At 41.2% G+C, this 18,312-nt stretch overlaps 1 protein-coding gene across 3 annotated transcripts in view; it reads right to left on the reverse strand.

Moving 5' to 3' along the window:
- The window catches only part of LOC144936229 (protein diaphanous homolog 2-like), a 111,960-nt gene that overhangs the window by 75,322 nt on the left and 18,326 nt on the right, over positions 1–18,312 (reverse strand). For all 3 annotated transcript variants that reach the window (XM_078863232.1, XM_078863231.1, XM_078863230.1), the window contains 12 exons: positions 14,708–14,859; positions 14,237–14,311; positions 13,932–14,001; positions 11,280–11,431; positions 7,632–7,740; positions 6,573–6,683; positions 5,735–5,853; positions 5,452–5,568; positions 3,647–3,765; positions 2,763–2,827; positions 1,660–1,860; positions 29–757 (listed from right to left, as the gene is read on the reverse strand). In XM_078863232.1, coding sequence (XP_078719358.1) covers positions 29–757; positions 1,660–1,860; positions 2,763–2,827; positions 3,647–3,765; positions 5,452–5,568; positions 5,735–5,853; positions 6,573–6,683; positions 7,632–7,740; positions 11,280–11,431; positions 13,932–14,001; positions 14,237–14,311; positions 14,708–14,859 — 2,019 coding nt within the window. The remainder of the gene's footprint in view (positions 1–28; positions 758–1,659; positions 1,861–2,762; positions 2,828–3,646; positions 3,766–5,451; positions 5,569–5,734; positions 5,854–6,572; positions 6,684–7,631; positions 7,741–11,279; positions 11,432–13,931; positions 14,002–14,236; positions 14,312–14,707; positions 14,860–18,312) is intronic.

Here is an 18,312-nt window from a genome sequence, read left to right on the forward strand (position 1 = left end):
CCCCGCTGATCCTCACTTTGCACCTTACCTTGGCCCAGTTGGCACGCTTCGTGGAGATTTCAGGCTTGTACTCCTTCTTTGGCTGCAGGCCAAAGGGCAGGCTCGGACGCTGTGCGGCCAAGGTGAAAAGACCAGGCGGCGGAGGAGGGCCTCCCATCCCTGGTGGCGGTGGAGGGGGTCCCATGCCAGGAAGTGGGGGAGGAGGTGGTGGCCCCCCCATGCCAGGTAGAGGAGGTGGAGGAGGAATTCCACCCATGCCAGGTAGAGGAGGTGGAGGAGGAATTCCACCCATGCCAGGTAGAGGAGGTGGAGGAGGAATTCCACCCATGCCAGGTAGAGGAGGTGGAGGAGGAATTCCACCCATGCCAGGTAGAGGAGGTGGAGGAGGAATTCCACCCATGCCAGGTAGAGGAGGTGGAGGAGGAATTCCACCCATGCCAGGTAGAGGAGGTGGAGGAGGAATTCCACCCATGCCAGGTAAAGGAGGCGGAGGAGGAATTCCACCCATGCCAGGTAAGGGAGGTGCAGGAGGAATTCCACCCATGCCAGGTAGGGGAGGTGCAGGAGGAATTACACCCATGCCAGGTAAGGGAGGTGCAGGAGGAATTCCACCCATGCCAGGTAGAGGAGGTGCAGGAGGAATTCCACCCATGCCAGGTAGGGGAGGTGCAGGAGGAATTACAACCATCCCAGGCAGAGGTGGTGCAGGAGGTGGGGCTGGGGCTCCTCCTGTTGAGTCTGGTGCAGCTGGCTTGATCTTCAAAGAAAAGGAACACAAAATCATCGTGGCTATATATATACTGTAAATATGACCGAAAATGTTACAAATATTCAGGAGTAGCTTCTAAACTCAGGGATGATAATGTATTTGCTGTGATAAATAAGTAGTACATACATTCTATAAAACAAAGCATACAAATGCAACTCGATGACAAAATAAAATTAAACATTCACTGCAACGAGATCATTCATTCGTATGCACCACCACCGATGGCATGATACTTAATTTTGTAAACAGTTATAACAGTTGAAATGCAATGTATTTTTTACATTTTTACTTGTGACCTTTAGCGAAAGTGACAAGCACCATGCTTACAAAAAACTCCAATTGACAGCTGGTCCCTCCAGATCACATGGTTGGATATAGCACAATGGTCACAACCATAATTATATGTTCCACCCGGTCTTAAAATGTATATAAAAATGTAAACTCTCCCAGCCATGGTGGCAAAACAATTACCATTGTTTTCATCATCGACACAATAAATATAACATGCCTCCAATGTAGTACATCTGGAAGTGCCCTGAGGCAGGAAATCCCCAATGGCAGCTGTCCCTGAACGTAGAACAAGCCTGCAAGCAGGAATTACAGTTTCCCATCTGGAGGCGATGTTTGTATGCCGGCTTCCCACTTCGCGAGCAATTGATCAAATTTGGCAAATTCGGAACGCGATGCCGGCACGCATCGGCCTGCTCTTAAACGACAAACCACGTGGGATCTTTAATGTCCACTGTCAAAGCAAATCGACGCATCGTATTTAAGGTCAATACAATTGGCGGCATTAACCAGGGTTGGCCGCTGGCCTCGAACCTCTGGACTGTGTCACCGCACGACAAAAGGCGAGTTAGCACAATAGAGATTGAGAATGGCAGAGGCACCTCGTCCCTGGCTCGGGCAAACTCCTCCTGCAGTCTTAGCTTCTCTTGGACTTGGAGCTGCAGTTCTTGAGCAATGCGTGTTTTCTCTTCTTCCAGTTGAGTGGCTCGTGCCTCAGCCTCGTACCTTCGAGTTTCCGCCTCACCCTCGCGCCGCTTCAACTCGGCCATCGCTTCCTGTCGCACTGTCATCTCTGCCTCCAGCTGAGGGATTGTGTTGGAAAGGACTTGGTTAGAGGAATAAACTGCTCCGGATAAAAAAAAATCATCATCAAGAATGCCGCGTATAGGCCCAAAGGCTCAAAATGCCAAGCGGTCAGCAACAAACGGCGCTGTTGAAGTCGGAAACAAAAAGAGCTAATATGTTTCTTGAATTGAGAAAGGTTATAAGAACTTTCGAAAACAGACAATGGGAGGGAATTCCAAAGCCGAGTCATGCGAGGAAAGAAGCAGTGAGAGAAGTGCTGTGACCTGCAGTGTGGTGGTTGAACAGTGTGGATGAGACGGAATGGAAAGTCAAGGAGAGGGAGACTTCAACATGGGTGAAATGCTCGTTGCGACTCAATGGCGATGTTCATATATCAGCAAGGGCAGCAAGAATTTAATGATATCACAATGAAACATTAACTTTTTATAATAACTTACATTAAACAAAGATATTCAGTGAAATTCAATTAATGCCTGTTATCGATGTTTTACATCAAACCGAGACAGGGAGACAAACCTTTTAATACCTTTTAATTAGCTTTAATTCCTAAAATATCTAAAAAACAAAGAGATAAATCTATCTGTTTAACAGCGCTGGTTTAAACTACCTCTGGGTTGCATTTTACCCATGAGAATTACTTTTTATTTTATTTCCATGTCATTAAACTGTTACATTATTAAATGTAATCTACATGGCCATTATTCTTACTAGATCTAAAAGAAAGGAATGCTGCAGTGGAAATAAATTTCACTTGAAAAATCCCAAGGGAAAATTTCCCCGTGAACAAATTACACTTTGTGTTATCATTCCACCCCACCAGCCCATTTTGAAAATCCATTCAATTTAATCATTAATATCTAGTGAATTCTGTATTCACTGCCTCCACAAGATGACTAACCTTTTTCTCCAGTTCGCTGGCTCTTAACTCGTATTGTTCGACCTTCTGCTGATTCACCATATTTTCTGAAAACACAAAAAGTTTAAACAAAAAAACAACAAACCAGGCAACAAGTATTGGCAAAGTGCAGTCAATAAAATTTGTGTCAATTTCTGAAAATCTCCACAGAATGTGTTATTTTCTAATAATAGTGGTATATCAGGCATAACGCATCACAGTCAACAGTTTAGTGTGACTATTTGTGCGTGAGAATTCATAAAATGTTCTTTGTACACAAGAATGGAATTCAATGCTTGCCCTAAATTGCGTCAGCTCACCAATGATGCATGCAAATTTTATTTTCCAGTGGAAAATATGAAGGAAATTTATTGCATGACCAATATTCGTCACTTAATAAGGATATTACAATTTGGCAAATTGGTACTAATCACGTACATATTTTTTCTCTTTCAATTTTAATCATAATCTAAATATGAAGGGAAAATGTGTGTATTAACTAGGTTTAGTCCATTCAGTAAGAAGACGACCTAAAAAAATGCAGATATTTGCTCGGGAAAAAAAAGGATAAAATTATCAGAACTTTTTATTTTCGGTATCCGCTTCATACTGATAGTACAAGGATATTACAAAGGTACGACGTTTCAGACAAGCACGGTCGATCAATAGGGTGCAATGTTGCTCGATGTGTTTTACCTACTTAGTAATCTGCGAGTAATTTGATCAAATTTGGACTTAACATCCGCTGCGAAGCAGTCCGTGCGAAGCTCGTTAACAATATGAACATTCATTTTGGAACAAAAACACACATTTTCTGTAGAAATAGTTGAGTCAAATTAACTTTTATCTGCCCACGTTGTGAAAGTGATTATTATATGGCCAAGCACCTATTAAATTATCAACGTCCACGTGGAAGCGACTTGTGGAACGGAAGTCAGGGTCCACACCCCCACGGTGCAGCACCACTTGTGAGATGCATTCCTCGATGAGACGGAAATATTGAGGCCTTTGCAGAACAAAAGCACACACAAAAAACACAAAAAAACACAAATATCCCCCAGAATAGACTTAACAGACTGTTGGGGCAAGTGCTGTTAGCGAATGGCTCCTATGAAGGCCAGCACAGCACACATACAGCACAGGTGGGGGAGGGGAAAAGGTGGCCATCACCACGCCCGGCACACATAAACGAGCATACACACACGTTAAGCATAAACAACATGTAAAGTAGAAGGCTAAACACAAAGATTCTCACATTTCTAGATGGTATCTGACTACTACTGCCTAGGTATCGGAGGTTGTCCTGGAAGCTTTTTTTTTGCATCTGTATTGATAAAGCTGAATTCTTAAGTCAGTTGATTTAGGTGAATCAATTCAGTTCTTGATGAAGCTCCACTCACATGGAGAGACACATCGGACATCATACTGAACAACAACATGGAACAACATACTTTTTGTTTTTTTATTTAATTTAGTTGTTTTCATTTTAATTGATTTAGTTTTTTTACCTACGTGACTTGACCGAAAAAAACTAAAAGTATGGATCCTTGCAGTCACGAAAACTTAAAATCTAGAACGTGGCACAATCCAACCAAACATCGGGAATCTGCGGCATCGAAGTGTTCAATTATTTGCCACCTTCTATAAAGTAGTGTAGTAAAAACCAGTGCAACCCAATAACTCGAGGAGCGCAGGTGATTAAAATTCAAACTACAAAGGTCGTAATGTTTTCCTAGGAGTCTTGTACGGCAGTGCCATGAGAACGCCGACTACAATCCTTTGCATGCGCAAGCCCTTCGTACAACGTGGACAAACATTTCCCTAGCCGATGCTCAAAGCACCCAAGTAAAAAAAAAAACCTCATTTATAATGCATTTCTCGATTACCCTGTAAATCTAAATCTGCTGGCAGCAGCAGTGAGAGCCTGTCAACTTGCCGGCGCGTCTCTTTCCCAAAGCCCGTCCATTCCCCTGGTCTGTTTGCCGGGCCCCAGGGCTACAATAAAAATCCAGAATGACGGCACAGCGCTGGCTTGGACAAGCACCGCTGAGTGCTGCTCATCACATAGCTAGCAGCCGGTGTTAATGACCGGGATAAGCCTCACGATTAGGTACAGCATGCAGGAATTTATGGAAAATAAGCCTGGCACCAAAATTCTTCCACAAAGCTTCAATTTGTTTACTTTAATTAAATGGCCATGGAAATAAAATAAGGAAGCAGATCAGTGGTACCCAAAAGGATTTCGTCATGCTCGCTGCACCATTGCATCTGTGATAAACAGATGCTGGCATTTGGCCATCTTTTAACCCTTGTTTTACCAGATCGTGAGCCCCAAAGGACAATCCCCTCTTCATGTCTCTAGGATAAAGGGCACGTGCAGTCAGGCAGCAAGAAATCATCTGCCAAGTCGAACTGATTATATTTATCAATTTAGTACAGTTTACACATGGTCTTACACCTTTGTGGCGATTCCTTAATTAACTTACGAGCCACAGTATGCTGTAGCTGCAGAATATTTTCAGCTGTTCCTGCAGATTAATAAAAGGTAGCGCTGCCAGTGTGAAAAGAAATGCCACATTGGCAGGTAAGGGTGCTGATGGTGACATTGGCATTGGGCCAAGAGAACAAAAACAAGGCACATGAAAATATAAAGAGGGCAGCAGCAGAGTATGGGTACGTAAGTGGACGGCACCTGACAAGGAAGTCGTTGCGAATGAGCAGCAAGTGCTGCATTATGGACAGGAAAGGCTGCTCAGCTTGGGTATCCTTCACCGTGTTGGACAGGAAGGCGTACACATCGTTGATGTCAGTGCAGACAAAGGTTAAAGAAAACAAATCTAATTATGCATTTCACATGCACCTCACAACTGCAGCAAAATAATCAGATTCTGTGCAAAAAAACAACGTATTTGCGCGTAAACATTTGGCAGCAAATCAACGGTTCAAAAAGCAACATAATGGTTATTGAAGGATATTCCAACTCTCCACGGATATCTTGCAGACGCTGAGCGAACTCCTGGAAGTCGCCCTCTCGGCCCTCGTCAAACACGCGGAGCTGCACCTCCAGCTGCTCGTTTTGGATTTCCCTCAGGTGCTGTCGCAGGGCAAGTGCACAGCAGACATGATACACGCGTGCCCCAGCTTGCACGCATCTACATTGCTTATATGTCACCCAATAATTGTTTAACACATTTTACAACTGTCACGCTAAATATCATTATCTGTCAATGTCATTCTGTTTGGGGATTTATATATTTTTTTATATGTATGTAGATCGAAGGCAAAGACAACACTGATTTCTACTCAATTAAGCAATGAAGGCAGTCTACATCATCTATTGAGAGCACCGAGCCAAAGGTCGAAATTCCTCCTTATGGCATGGGCGAGTCTATCCATAGGACAACCACTCTTGACTGTCTTGCAAAGTGGTACTAATTTTATTAACCACGAAAGGATGATGAGTCAATCCCCAAAACAGGATTTGAACTTGTAACCTTCTCGTTCCGAGCCGATCGCTCTTTCGCTGATCCACCTCGACCGATGGAATTAGGCATTTACGAAAGCCTGCGGAGTCTTAACATTGTAGTACATTAGTATTACTTATTATTGCGGTAATATTTAAAACACGTTAAATTGATCGTCATTACATTATCTCCATTTAAAGTATTGAACATACATTTATTAAACTTGAGTCATAAGCTAAACAGTACCAACGCAAAGTGTGAAAAATAAATGAGCGTTAACATTTTACAGTAGTTTCAAACAAACAAAAATCATCACAGATTGCTCAAGCAGATGTCAGTGCATGGGTACCGTAAGCGCCTTGCCTAGGCCATTGCGCATGAACTCGTTACGGAGATGAATCCTGAATTCTAGATCCTCCGGGGTCTCCACCAGAGCGTTGATGAGAATCAAGCAAGCAATCTGCAGCACACACACACACAGGTGACAACAGGCGTTCGTTTAATCAGGGCGGCCAATGTAGGCTTATGGGTAATCCGAGAGAAGGCGACGATTAGAGGAAGGAGTACCCACACTTTACCCCAACGCATGTGACCTGCCAATCAACTAACTGTGGTGTAACCCATTTAAACTGCTGGATGGACGTAGGTGGGGGTTTATTTTAAGAACTTTGGCCATTGCTTCAATGAGCATTGTTCTTAAAACCACGAACTCTGAATTGCAAATCCAGTCCGCTAAACCATTCATGCCTAACAGCTTGAAACAATGGGGAAAAAAGGGTCTAATTAATCAAATGATTAGTTGAAATTTGGGTTAGGTTAAATAGTTAAGAACACTGTGGCCCCTCCAGAACAGTTGTGCACGCCTGCCTTGGGGTCTTTTTGGTACAGGGTTCATGTGAGCAAAGGGAATGGAAGCAATAGTCAAAGAAGCCCATTTTGCAACAATTATATTATCACCGAAAGAGCCAATGGGACAACTCAAGTAGTCTATTGCACACTGGATAGCACTAATATCTGGCACTTGAAGTCATGAGCTGATTTTTCCACACATTAGTCCCTCCCAACATGGATTATGGAGTGGCAGCACAACCGACGCGTCATATACATTTACTCAGTGGAACCTTTCATTTGTGGACATATTAGCGGGCCAACATTGATATTAAAACGAGAGTGGCTACTCCTGAGAGGAATTAAGCAAGTTTAGAGAACAATCGGTGAATTTTAATTCGTAACAAATCAGGGGTGATCTTCGGTGAGCGGAGTGTTAAATATGCAATTTTACTGCAATTGAAGTACAAAAATTACTCAGTAGGCTCCTAAGCATGTGTCCTCTCCCCATTTATACACAATTATGTGCAATTACTTGTCTACACAATCATTAAAAAAAGCATATTTTCTCCCAACACACCTTAAGTGGCAGACTCTGCTTTACATCCAGGCCTTCAACGATGGGTTGGAATCGCTCCTGCTCACAGATCTCCGCGCATTCCGCAAGCGCATCCAGCACTCGGCTTGAGCTGACAAGCGGCAGCACACACACATAACCAGACACACACAGATATAAAAAACACACACACACATACATAATCTAGCCCGTTGCAGTGTGCACGTTTTGGCCCGAGGGCCAGGAAGTGTCTTCCTTTATGATAAAGTTTCTTCTTGTAATGCTCGGTGCACATTCGCCCAAATCCGTGTTTAATTTGCAAGTGTAGACATCCAAGGAAGTATGCTTTTGCAAATGGTTCTGTAAAGTGTTAGGGTTCAAAATAAATGGCACTACTAAGCTGTATAACTACTTGGATTCTTTAATTTGTTTGACTAATAGCACACTTAAATCTGCTGCTGCCGTGAGTGTGAAGAGGGTGGTTGTAGGGTGGGTAGACAGAGCCTAGGGAGCTCTACGTATCGTGGTGTTAGGAGGAAAACCTCTCCTTTTCTCAACCGTAAAGTAACAATGTGGTTTACGGCATCCTTAAGCAAGCATTAATTTGGAGAGGATGCCAAGCTTCTACATCAAAACGAATTGTTCTCACACATTCCTGCTTATTACTACACTTGCTTTCAATCGAATTCAAGTAAAGGCGGAAAACTGAATTGAACAGGAGAACAGACTTAACACATTTACAATGATTTTGAAAATCGTGAATTTAAAGGCAAACTGTATTTTCCTAGAAACTGAATATTTGTGTTCGGTTTTTTTTGAGGCGGTGACATGGCCCAGCGCATTTGCCGCTTGTTTCAAAGGTTCATGGTTCAAATTCTAACGGCCGCCCTGGTTAAAGGCAGTCACTGCATCGCGCGCTTTCAGATGCACTTCTGTGGCCGTCTGGAATGCTTTTCCTTCCAATATTAGGAACCCACTAGAGCTATGCACTTTATTTATTTTATCTTTAGAACTGCTTTTCGTGTTTAGTTTGCCATCCTTCCCCCGCACCTCCGATTTGCACGGTTGGCTAAGTACGGTGTGAAAGAAGTTCAAAATGCGCACATACAATCCTGTAGGTGTATTTACCCTAAAAATATGCAGTCTGCTTCACATTGCTCATGAAAGAGCCTGTTATGTCATTCACAAGAGGGGGCAATTGTCTGCCGGCATCATGGACCAATTTACCAAATTCGAAAAATTACCACAAATTACTCAGTTGGAACTATGCTTATAAGTCGTGTACCCACCCCTCTCCACCCCCACTGAACACTTGGCAGGACACTCGTGAAAAGGAGTCATGAGAGTGAATAATACAGACATTTTATTTACTATTCATGTGTCTTGTTTCAACATGCAATGTCAGCGGATACAAAAACGGTTGTATAATGAATGTAAAATTAACTTTACTTAAGAGTGTACTTTAATTGACAGGAAGTCAATCGTATCACAACTCCGGAAAATTGATGAGCCGCTGAGACCACACACTAAGGTTCAAACAAGTGAAAGATCAGTTTGGAAAACTCGTGGAAATTAATTTGGGCACCTAGGGCACGTCCTAAAGATAAATACCAGTTAAAACTTTGATCACAGCAGGAGACCCTTAGCGTCTTTGCGAACCTGTGAATTTTTTGGAAAAACATAAGCATATTTTCCACGTCTCGTCTCTTCCGATACCTTCAACATTCGGCTAAGACTTGCCTGTGAAAGTGTTTTGCCCTCCAAGAAAATGTTTCCTTTGAAAGAAACGAGATAAATCTCAAGCTGGGTATGTATGGGTTTTTTTTCTCATTTGATCAATTTCTATGCAATTGGGCAGAGCCAGAATTGAATATGTACATTTCAAAGGCCTTGAAAGATATGGCAAATTATTAATATGATGGTGAAGCAGCTTTTTTACTTGTAATTCAAATATAAACTATTTGTCCACTTTCTTGATAAAGGATAAAGGCTCATAAATCACCACGGTGTCATACGTATTCAGATTGATTTTCATTTTCAATACATGCCGGAATGTCCATGGTACATTCAACATCGTCCATCAAATCATACCTTATACAAATGTTTTTTTTTGTTATTATAATCACCTTAAAATTTTAAACACGTTTCATTATCATTACACTTCATCTTCTCGGTTCTTTCGGTAAAGTCACGTAGAAGGGAAATAATAAAATAATAAAAATAAAACATAATAAAATAATTCTCACGACGTTTCGGCCACAACGCAAGCAGCCGTCCTCAGTTGAAGGACAGGTCTGTCGGAATGACAGCGTCTGAATGGCAGGTCTGTCGGAAAGACAGCGTCTGAATGACAGGTCTGTTCTTCACCTGAGGACGGCTGCTTGCGTTGTGGCCGAAACGTCGTGAGAATTATTTTATTATGTTTTATTATTATTTTATTATTATTATTTTATTTCCCTTCTACGTGACTTTACCAAAAGAACCAAGTAGATGAATCCCTGCAGTCACGAAAGCTTTAAATCGAAATCATTACACTTATTTACACAGGAAAGCCTCCCTTAGTCGCAAGATATGTTTTCAGGAAAGTCCTGCCAAGTTGTAATTGCTCCACACATTCTGATCGAGAAACTTACGGCAATTTTCAAATGCGGAAAAAATGTGGACCATTATGCAGCGCCACGGTGGCGAGATGTTAAATACCTCACCTGGTATGCAGAAGGTCGTGCATTTGATCCCGACTTTGGAGTGTACATGTTCTACCCGTGGGCCCTCTACCCGTGGTCCTTCAGCTTTTCCCTCAATTATTAATAAACAAGCATTTAGTTTTGGCTGCTATAAATTTGCAAATGATAAGCCAATTAGTTGAGCTATCATTTATGGCCAGGCTGCTTCTGAAATAGAGTTATATAGCTCAGTGGGCCTTACCTGGTAAAATAAAAAATAGTTGCATTTTTTATTTAGTTCATACAATGGCCTACTCCTTCGAATGACATCACGTGTTGTTTAAAGCCCCACTGTGAAGCAGATGGCGCATATTTTTACGGTTCATACACACGCAGTATTAATCATGGCAGCCATTATCAGAATCTGTATCTAGACTGGAGGAATCCTGTAAGTTACGAAACTCTTTTTCACAGATGTTCAGCCACTGAATTTGAATAGTGAACTTCTGTAACAAGCAACATGGCCTCGCATTAGCAAGGCCATGACTCCGTCCCATTTGTATTACTCAGAAAAATGTGGATTTTTTACTTTGAGGTTTTATTCATTTGTGAAATTGCCCATTTGTTTGGGAAACCTTTATATTTGTTTAAAACGAGAATGCATATTTAAAATGTGGGGAACCGGGAAAAAGCCAGATGAAAATACATTTCAAAATATACCAGCGTCGGCAGTTAAAGCCTCCCTAATGGAGTGCTTGCTAAAATATAGGACAATGAAACACTGAAAACTGGTGTGCTATTGCACTTCTTCCATCTATCATACAGCATGTAGTAAAATATATCTTTGGTGCAGTGTCACTTTCCAATAAAGTACAACCAGCCTGTAAAAACCTAGTCGCGTGTAATCAAAACCAATGTGCGAGTGTGTTGACGAACATGGTATGCAGCCAACAGGACGGTATATGCACCATCCGACCGACAATGGCCCATCACAAGATGAGCAACTTACGGCTTCGCGCCATCAAAATGGTCCTCGTCGAGTATAGAGAGCGCGGACAGCAAGCGCACGGCCTCCACCATCATAGACGGGTGCCGGGGCTCAACGGCACGCGCCAACAGGAGCACGCCGTTGTGGGTGGCCAGCATGGCACGCAGACCCACCTGTGCACAGCAAGTGGTGAGGATCGCACGTGTGATGCTACTCAGGATGCAAACAGCACGGGGCGATTGCTGCACACACATGTAAGCGCTCCGATGTGATTTCGGATTGTACCGCTTGCTGATCTGCAAGATGTCCGGGCGTTTTGTGCTTCAGTTCCAGAACAAGCTCTCAAGCACGTGGAGCAATGCGCATCGTCGTCATGCCGAACAACACACGGTCAGAACTGAGTATACATCAGAGAGCTGTGCAGTACAACCATGAATCCTCGACAGTACCACGAACGTACATATATTTTAAAATTCCATTATATTTAGTATTTTTTTTCTGTTGCGGAAATTACAAATGCGAAGACTGTCATCTATTTAATTGTATAAGTTTTGGATACACTGTCTCATTCTTATATGATCAGTGGTATTCAGCTTTTCAGAAATCCAAGTGATGTTTCTGAATAAATAGATAAAAAAATGTATGGTATTATCATGACACTTTCCCCAATGTATTTCAAGAGATTAATAAAAAGAGTAGATAATGGCAGTGCAATGTAGTTTACATAACCACACATGCTCATTTCGTTGGAATGCTGAAATAACTTTAGTTGATTGGAGGACTCAGTTTTTTTTATTCCCTAATGAGCCAAAATCTGCAAATAATCACATTTCAAAAGGACGCTAGAAATGACATGAGCCGTTACACACTTCACTTATTAAGAACAGCGGGCATATTAATTAAACATTTTCAAGTGTCAAGGAAGAGCAGGTGTCTGAGACTAGCTCAGAGACATTCTAGAGGGTACAAATCCTCCTTTAATGTTTATTCATTGCAATCTCGTACATACGTTTGTGAAGATGAAACAACAAACGTCACGTATGCCACATGCAGAGTTGGAATAAATTGCATTTGTAGGTTATATAATGCATTTCCATGTAACAACAGCCCGTTGCTTTTAAGAAATACATTTATTTATTCACTGCAAATTCTGTACGAATTTATTTCCTCAAAAAGTTGTCTCCCAAAATATACGTTCATCAACGTGCGATGACATCTTTTGAGTGCCGTCTGTCAGTTCACAAAACTTATTTATATGGAGGCCTTAAGTCACTCACATTTTCCTTGTGATTTCATGCATTGCAGAATATATTGAGCTATTCGATACAAGCCATCATGTTCCTGCACATGTTAAACTTAACTTTTCTTCTATATACACATACAGTTTTATAGTATCAGCTTCACATCAAAAACAAAAAAAATGCTAATTTCATTAAAAATGTAAATTAAATACATGCTATAAAGTAAAATTAAGGGATTTTTCTCACTTAAAAATTTAAAATAGTAAAGAAATTAAGCACTTTCCCGACAACAGCAGTTTACCAAAACCATATCAGGATAACTATAGATTCATCAAATTATACAGGCCTGTTTAAATGAATGTATCCCAGGTGGTAATCTGATAACACTATATAACAATGAACCCAAATGAAAGACATAATAAACCCCCGGAACAAACGGTTCACGTAATAACATTTCAGCCCATAATAAATCAGGGCATGTCACGATCTATTATCCAGGAATTATTTATTACAGTCACTTTAATTGTTCAACCATTTTCGTGTTTAATAACGTCAAACCACAATGTAAACAAGTACGTAAGTACACGTCACGCAAGTCCCCCCACATACACACTGAAAAAGTTGAATGCGTATGCTCCAACACAAGCACGCACATTACAAAAGTCAGCGGCTGTGAATGGCGCAAAAGTCTGGTGGGGAGGGCAGGCAGATTATCCTTCATTGAAAAACCACTGGCACCTAACTGTGGTCAGCATGGTGCATGTGCCCGCCTGTTACCAGGGCAGAAATACAACATACAGGCCAGGCAGATGAAAAATATGGACAGTGGAGAGCAAAAGTTGCAGCCACAGGGTTGGGGAAAAAAAAAATGTCGGTGATATATCTATTCATAGTAAAAGCCCCTGCACTTAACCGTAGTCGGCATGGCGCACAGGCCTATCTGTACATGGGAAGGGCAACAAAGCAGAGGCCATGAGAAAGCAAGGCTTGAAAGAGAGACACAGAATACAAATGAATCTGGGACACTAGATGGGTGCTAAGGGAGTAGGGCGGGGAGTACTTTTGCTGGGTGTTAATGGCCACATGGGCAGATCAGCAAAACAGTGCACCACAAGAGAGAGAAGGGCAGGAAAAACCAGGAATTGGGATCTAGGGGGATACCAAGGGATAATGCCCTGACTAATCATTGGTGTACATTAGAAAACAAACGTCTGAAATAATTGTGCAATATGAATAAGCCATTTAGAGTACCCAAAATCAAATCCTTTTCAGTAAAATGTGCTGATTCTAACTCATTACGGAATCTAATGTACACATACATGATACTCCACCCCCAAGTATCCATTTAACTTTATAGTCATGAAAAAATCTCGTGCTTAAGTATGCTAGTCATGCAAAAAAAAAACCCACTCCGTTGACACCCGACGCTTACCTTGTTGTTCATGAAGGCCCTCAGGCACCGCACGATCTCGAGCTGAATTTTCCAATCAAAGTGATTCGGGCTGAGCACAAACACAAAACACTCACACTTTAATTTCTCTGCAACACTTCCCAGTGTCTGCTTGAGAAAGGCATCTGAAGGACATAACATGTAATGCACACCTTGCTCAGAACCACTCTAACAGTGACCTCGATAAATGTATTCATGGAAGATGAAAACAAAAAGGTGATAAACTTTTATACATCACAAAATGAGACGATAAAATCTTATACCAAGATGAAGTGACAGTGAAACACCTTTGTTTCTCCTGAAGGTCTTGTAGAATATCCAAAAGGATCTTTAGTCCTTCATCACCAAAAAGCTCCACCCAGCTGTGAAAAATAAAATAACATTAAACAATTGATATAGATTTTAAAAGAGATTGGTGCTTTTATTGATTTGTGATGCAAGTAACGTGTAATATGCATCAGGAAAATGTAAATATTTGAATGTACATTTTGCACAGAAGTGTCACAATCGTGGGACTGGTGCTCAAAATTTAATATTTGTTGGATATAAAAAATATATTTTGCCTTAGCTCCAGCAAAAGTTGCAGCCACAATGTCAATAAGAACAGCGATTTCACAGATTCTCATTTTTTTCGCCTCTTTATGAACTCAAACCCTACAACAGCAGCAGCGGCAGCGGCTGCCCTTCCTTGGCTCCCCACTGCCTCCACCCTCGTCCTCAGCCCGAAATTAAATTCTCTCCTTCCCGTGACGGCACACCTGACAGGATTGCTGGTGAGGGACACTCTCAGAGACTCCAGGCAGGAGAGCAGGCGCTCCTGATCGGAGTCGTGTTCCATCTTCCGAAGTCCAGTCAGTTCTGTGATGTAGTCTTTTCCTGACAACGCTGTGTCCCGTTTGTGCGCTCCACCCTGTGCCGTGTAGCACCACACCACAATTAAAACGTCCGAATGTGCAAATAACAACCAAAGATAACTGCAGTCGCAATGGATGAATTTCAAGAAATACGCATCGGTTATTACAACCAATTGGTAAGCAGAAGTCGGGGAGGAAATACAAGGTGGCATCCTCAAATGTGTCTGCAGTGTTATTAGGCATGGGTTGAGAATGCACATTAAACAAGTGAGGTTTAATTGAGCCTCTAGGTACACATTTAAATCCCACAGGCACAGTAGGTGCTTCTAGTTTGAGACTGTCAATCTTCTTGGGGAAAAAAAAGATCAATGCTTTACATTCTAATTATACCACGTACCTGAAGTTAAACTGAAATTAAATTACTAACAACAATTCATTGCAAGAATAAGTGTAAAGAAAAGTTTACAACTACCTGAAAAATGAGCAAAAAATATCTACCAAAAACTTTGTTATTAACACTGAGAATGCTCAAACTTCCAAATCTATTTAAATTGGGAGCAGGATAATCATTGCATGCAGATTCAAGCAATTGGACAAGGGTGTAATTTCACCCAGAAAAGCCTCAGTTTATCCCATATTCATTTGGCCAGAAAAGGAGAGCAAAACAAGGTATAAAACAGCAACTGAAACAGGGAATAGCACCTATCCTGCGTATCGCCATCTGGCTAAACGCGATTGAATGAGCGTGCTAAAAAGGAGCGAAAGCTGTTACGGGTGCTATCAACGTAAATCACACCCCAATAAATGAAAAAAAATCAGCACCCAGTTCAGTGCGTGGGAAATGTCAACCGCCAGATGGGCCTGAAATTTTAATGGTTGGCTTGATGAGTTTTGCCGTGAAGCTTCGGGGTGTTTTGGGTTGGAGGATGAGGGTAGTGGGTGGATGGGTGGAGGGAGGGGAGCTAAGTGTTGGTTAGCATATCTCTGAGGATTGCTGATAAGTATGTCTGTCGAGGGAGCAACAAAATGAGTCAAGCTTCAGGCCTTTCTCCAATTACTTTGGTATCGCTTAATTTTCACTCAGGGTGGGCATATTCTATCACATTTTCAAAAAATGTATTCTACGATAAGTGGGTGAGACTCTATTGGACACGTGTCACATTTTTTGACAATACATACATCGCATACAAACATAAATTATATATTTTTTTTACTCAAGAAACCACCTGAATTTCATCCCGGGAGTTTGGAAAATAACATATCTGGGAAGGATTGTTGTCAACCAACTCATGATCACGAAAATAAACTTCACGTAAAATGTTATGTAAAATCTTACACAAACATTTTATGTAATGATTTCACCAACATAGGGCATTTCTTTTCAAATTGAGACATGTACACTAGCATAACATTGGACAATACAAACTAGGACAAATGCACACACTTTGAAAACTTATCAAGTATGTACATATTCTTTGGGTCTTTCGGCAAAGTGAGGTAGATGGTTCAAAGAAAATAACAGAAAACTACGACATTTCGATTACAACACAAGCGACCCAAAGAATATGAATTCCTGCAGTAACGAAAGCTTTAAGTCAAGATTTAAGTATGTACATATTCCTTCAAGGCACATAGAACAAACAGAAAAAAAACCTCAAGCGCTTAAGTGAAAAAATAAAGCATAATCTGGTCATCCACATGCACAGAAATCTCTGGTATGATACTCATGAACAACGTGTAATTTTTAACTGTGTAAACACACATACACACGTAAATTAAGTGTATGCATAATACTCACATGCCCATCTTATGAACATAAGGTAAAAGTAACACACACTGCCTGGTTATTTAACAAAGGAAAATTTACTATTATCACTCTGACGCTCATTTACTGAAGAAAACCTCACTGGGTCGCATCACCTTTATTTCATGATAGGAATTTTCCAGCATTTGGAATGTTTAGCCAATACCAACAATGGAAGACAATCAGTGAAACCGGACAAAATCATTACAAAACAGGGGAAGAACTTACAAACTCCTCACAGAAAGGTTCCAAAATCGGGAATCGAACCCAGGATTCTCTTACTGTGAGGCACAAGCATTACCACCGTGCTGCCACCCTGTGACCCAAGACCAGCTCAGGTATGTTCCATATCGTTTCAACAAAACACTGTTGGCAATTACTCTGTTGGCAATGCGATGGAGCCATTTACATTTCCAGCTTTAATAATTGTTAAAGTAACTCGTGACAGTTCAGCATAAACACACCCACTGCATTGCAGTTTTCAAATTACTGAAGCGACGAAGAAAACTACAAATTATTATCGCGTGTAAAACGGTGAAAGAAACCATCCCAGAGATTGCAAGTAAAAAGCAGCGAGTTATGAAAACCACACTCAAATTAATCACATATACAGCCCAGGAAAAATAATCAAATGCGGCTGTTGAAAAGATGACTGCAATTTGCCATGTGATCTGTAAACGTGAGAGTGCGATTAAAAGAAAAAGCTCCTTTAAGTATGCAAGAGAGAAGGATGATGCATTCTGAAAGGTGAGGTGATATTTACCCCGTTTCCTTGGGTCACGCAACCCCAATTCTTTAGCACCACCAATCTAACAACTAGCCGCTTCTTCCTTAAATGTCACCAAAGGCAAAACATTTTTCACTCACATATTCTTTGAAATTCAAAGCTGAATAAATAAACAACCCTTTTTCCGTACGAGCACAGAACAACACGCGTTACTGAGGATTCGTCGCTCTTAATGATGCTGACAGAGTTTGCTTGCATGTCCACTGCTCAATTGTAACATAATTTAACGATGTATAAATAAGGCTTTCCGCAGGTTGAGCTGATGCTTACATTTTTCTGTTAAAATGTTTTTTTCGCTCTACAAATATTCCTTTGTGTACACAACAAGCTTGTGTTCAAGTGTTCAGTGTGTTATCAGTACTGAGGGGAGGTTGCTAAAATAAAAACAAAAGCAGTAAATATCAGTTGTGCGAGAAGAAAAAAACATCTAAATTCATGTGCTTGAAACTAAATGTATTCACTGTCCTTCAATAAGGGGAGAACCTACTGCGCTACGTGACCTCTGTGGCAGGAAACAGTTGAAGAGTTAGGTTTTCAGCACAAGATCCACTTTAGACTTACGATAAGTGCATTGTATAATGCGGTTGCAAATCGATTAATTCATACTTATGCAAATCATACGCTTAAGTTAGTTCTATGCTAATGGATCTGAAATGTACAGATGAGACAGAACAGACATGAGACATTATAAACGAGGGGTTAAAATAGGACTAAAAAGAATTTCGTCTTGAAAGAAATCACATCCCCAAATCATAACAATTAATAAAGTCGCTAGGGAGATGAGTCATTACATGCATACCAACCAGCCATTCACACAGCTATACATAGCAGCAATGCTCTCACATACCACATAGTAGACCTGGGTAACTACTTCAAGAATCATATTCGAATCCTGTGTGAGGACTATTTCTGCAGAAA

Source organism: Lampetra fluviatilis, chromosome 15 (genome assembly GCF_964198595.1).
Source record: "Lampetra fluviatilis chromosome 15, kcLamFluv1.1, whole genome shotgun sequence".
Lineage (NCBI taxonomy): Eukaryota > Metazoa > Chordata > Hyperoartia > Petromyzontiformes > Petromyzontidae > Lampetra > Lampetra fluviatilis.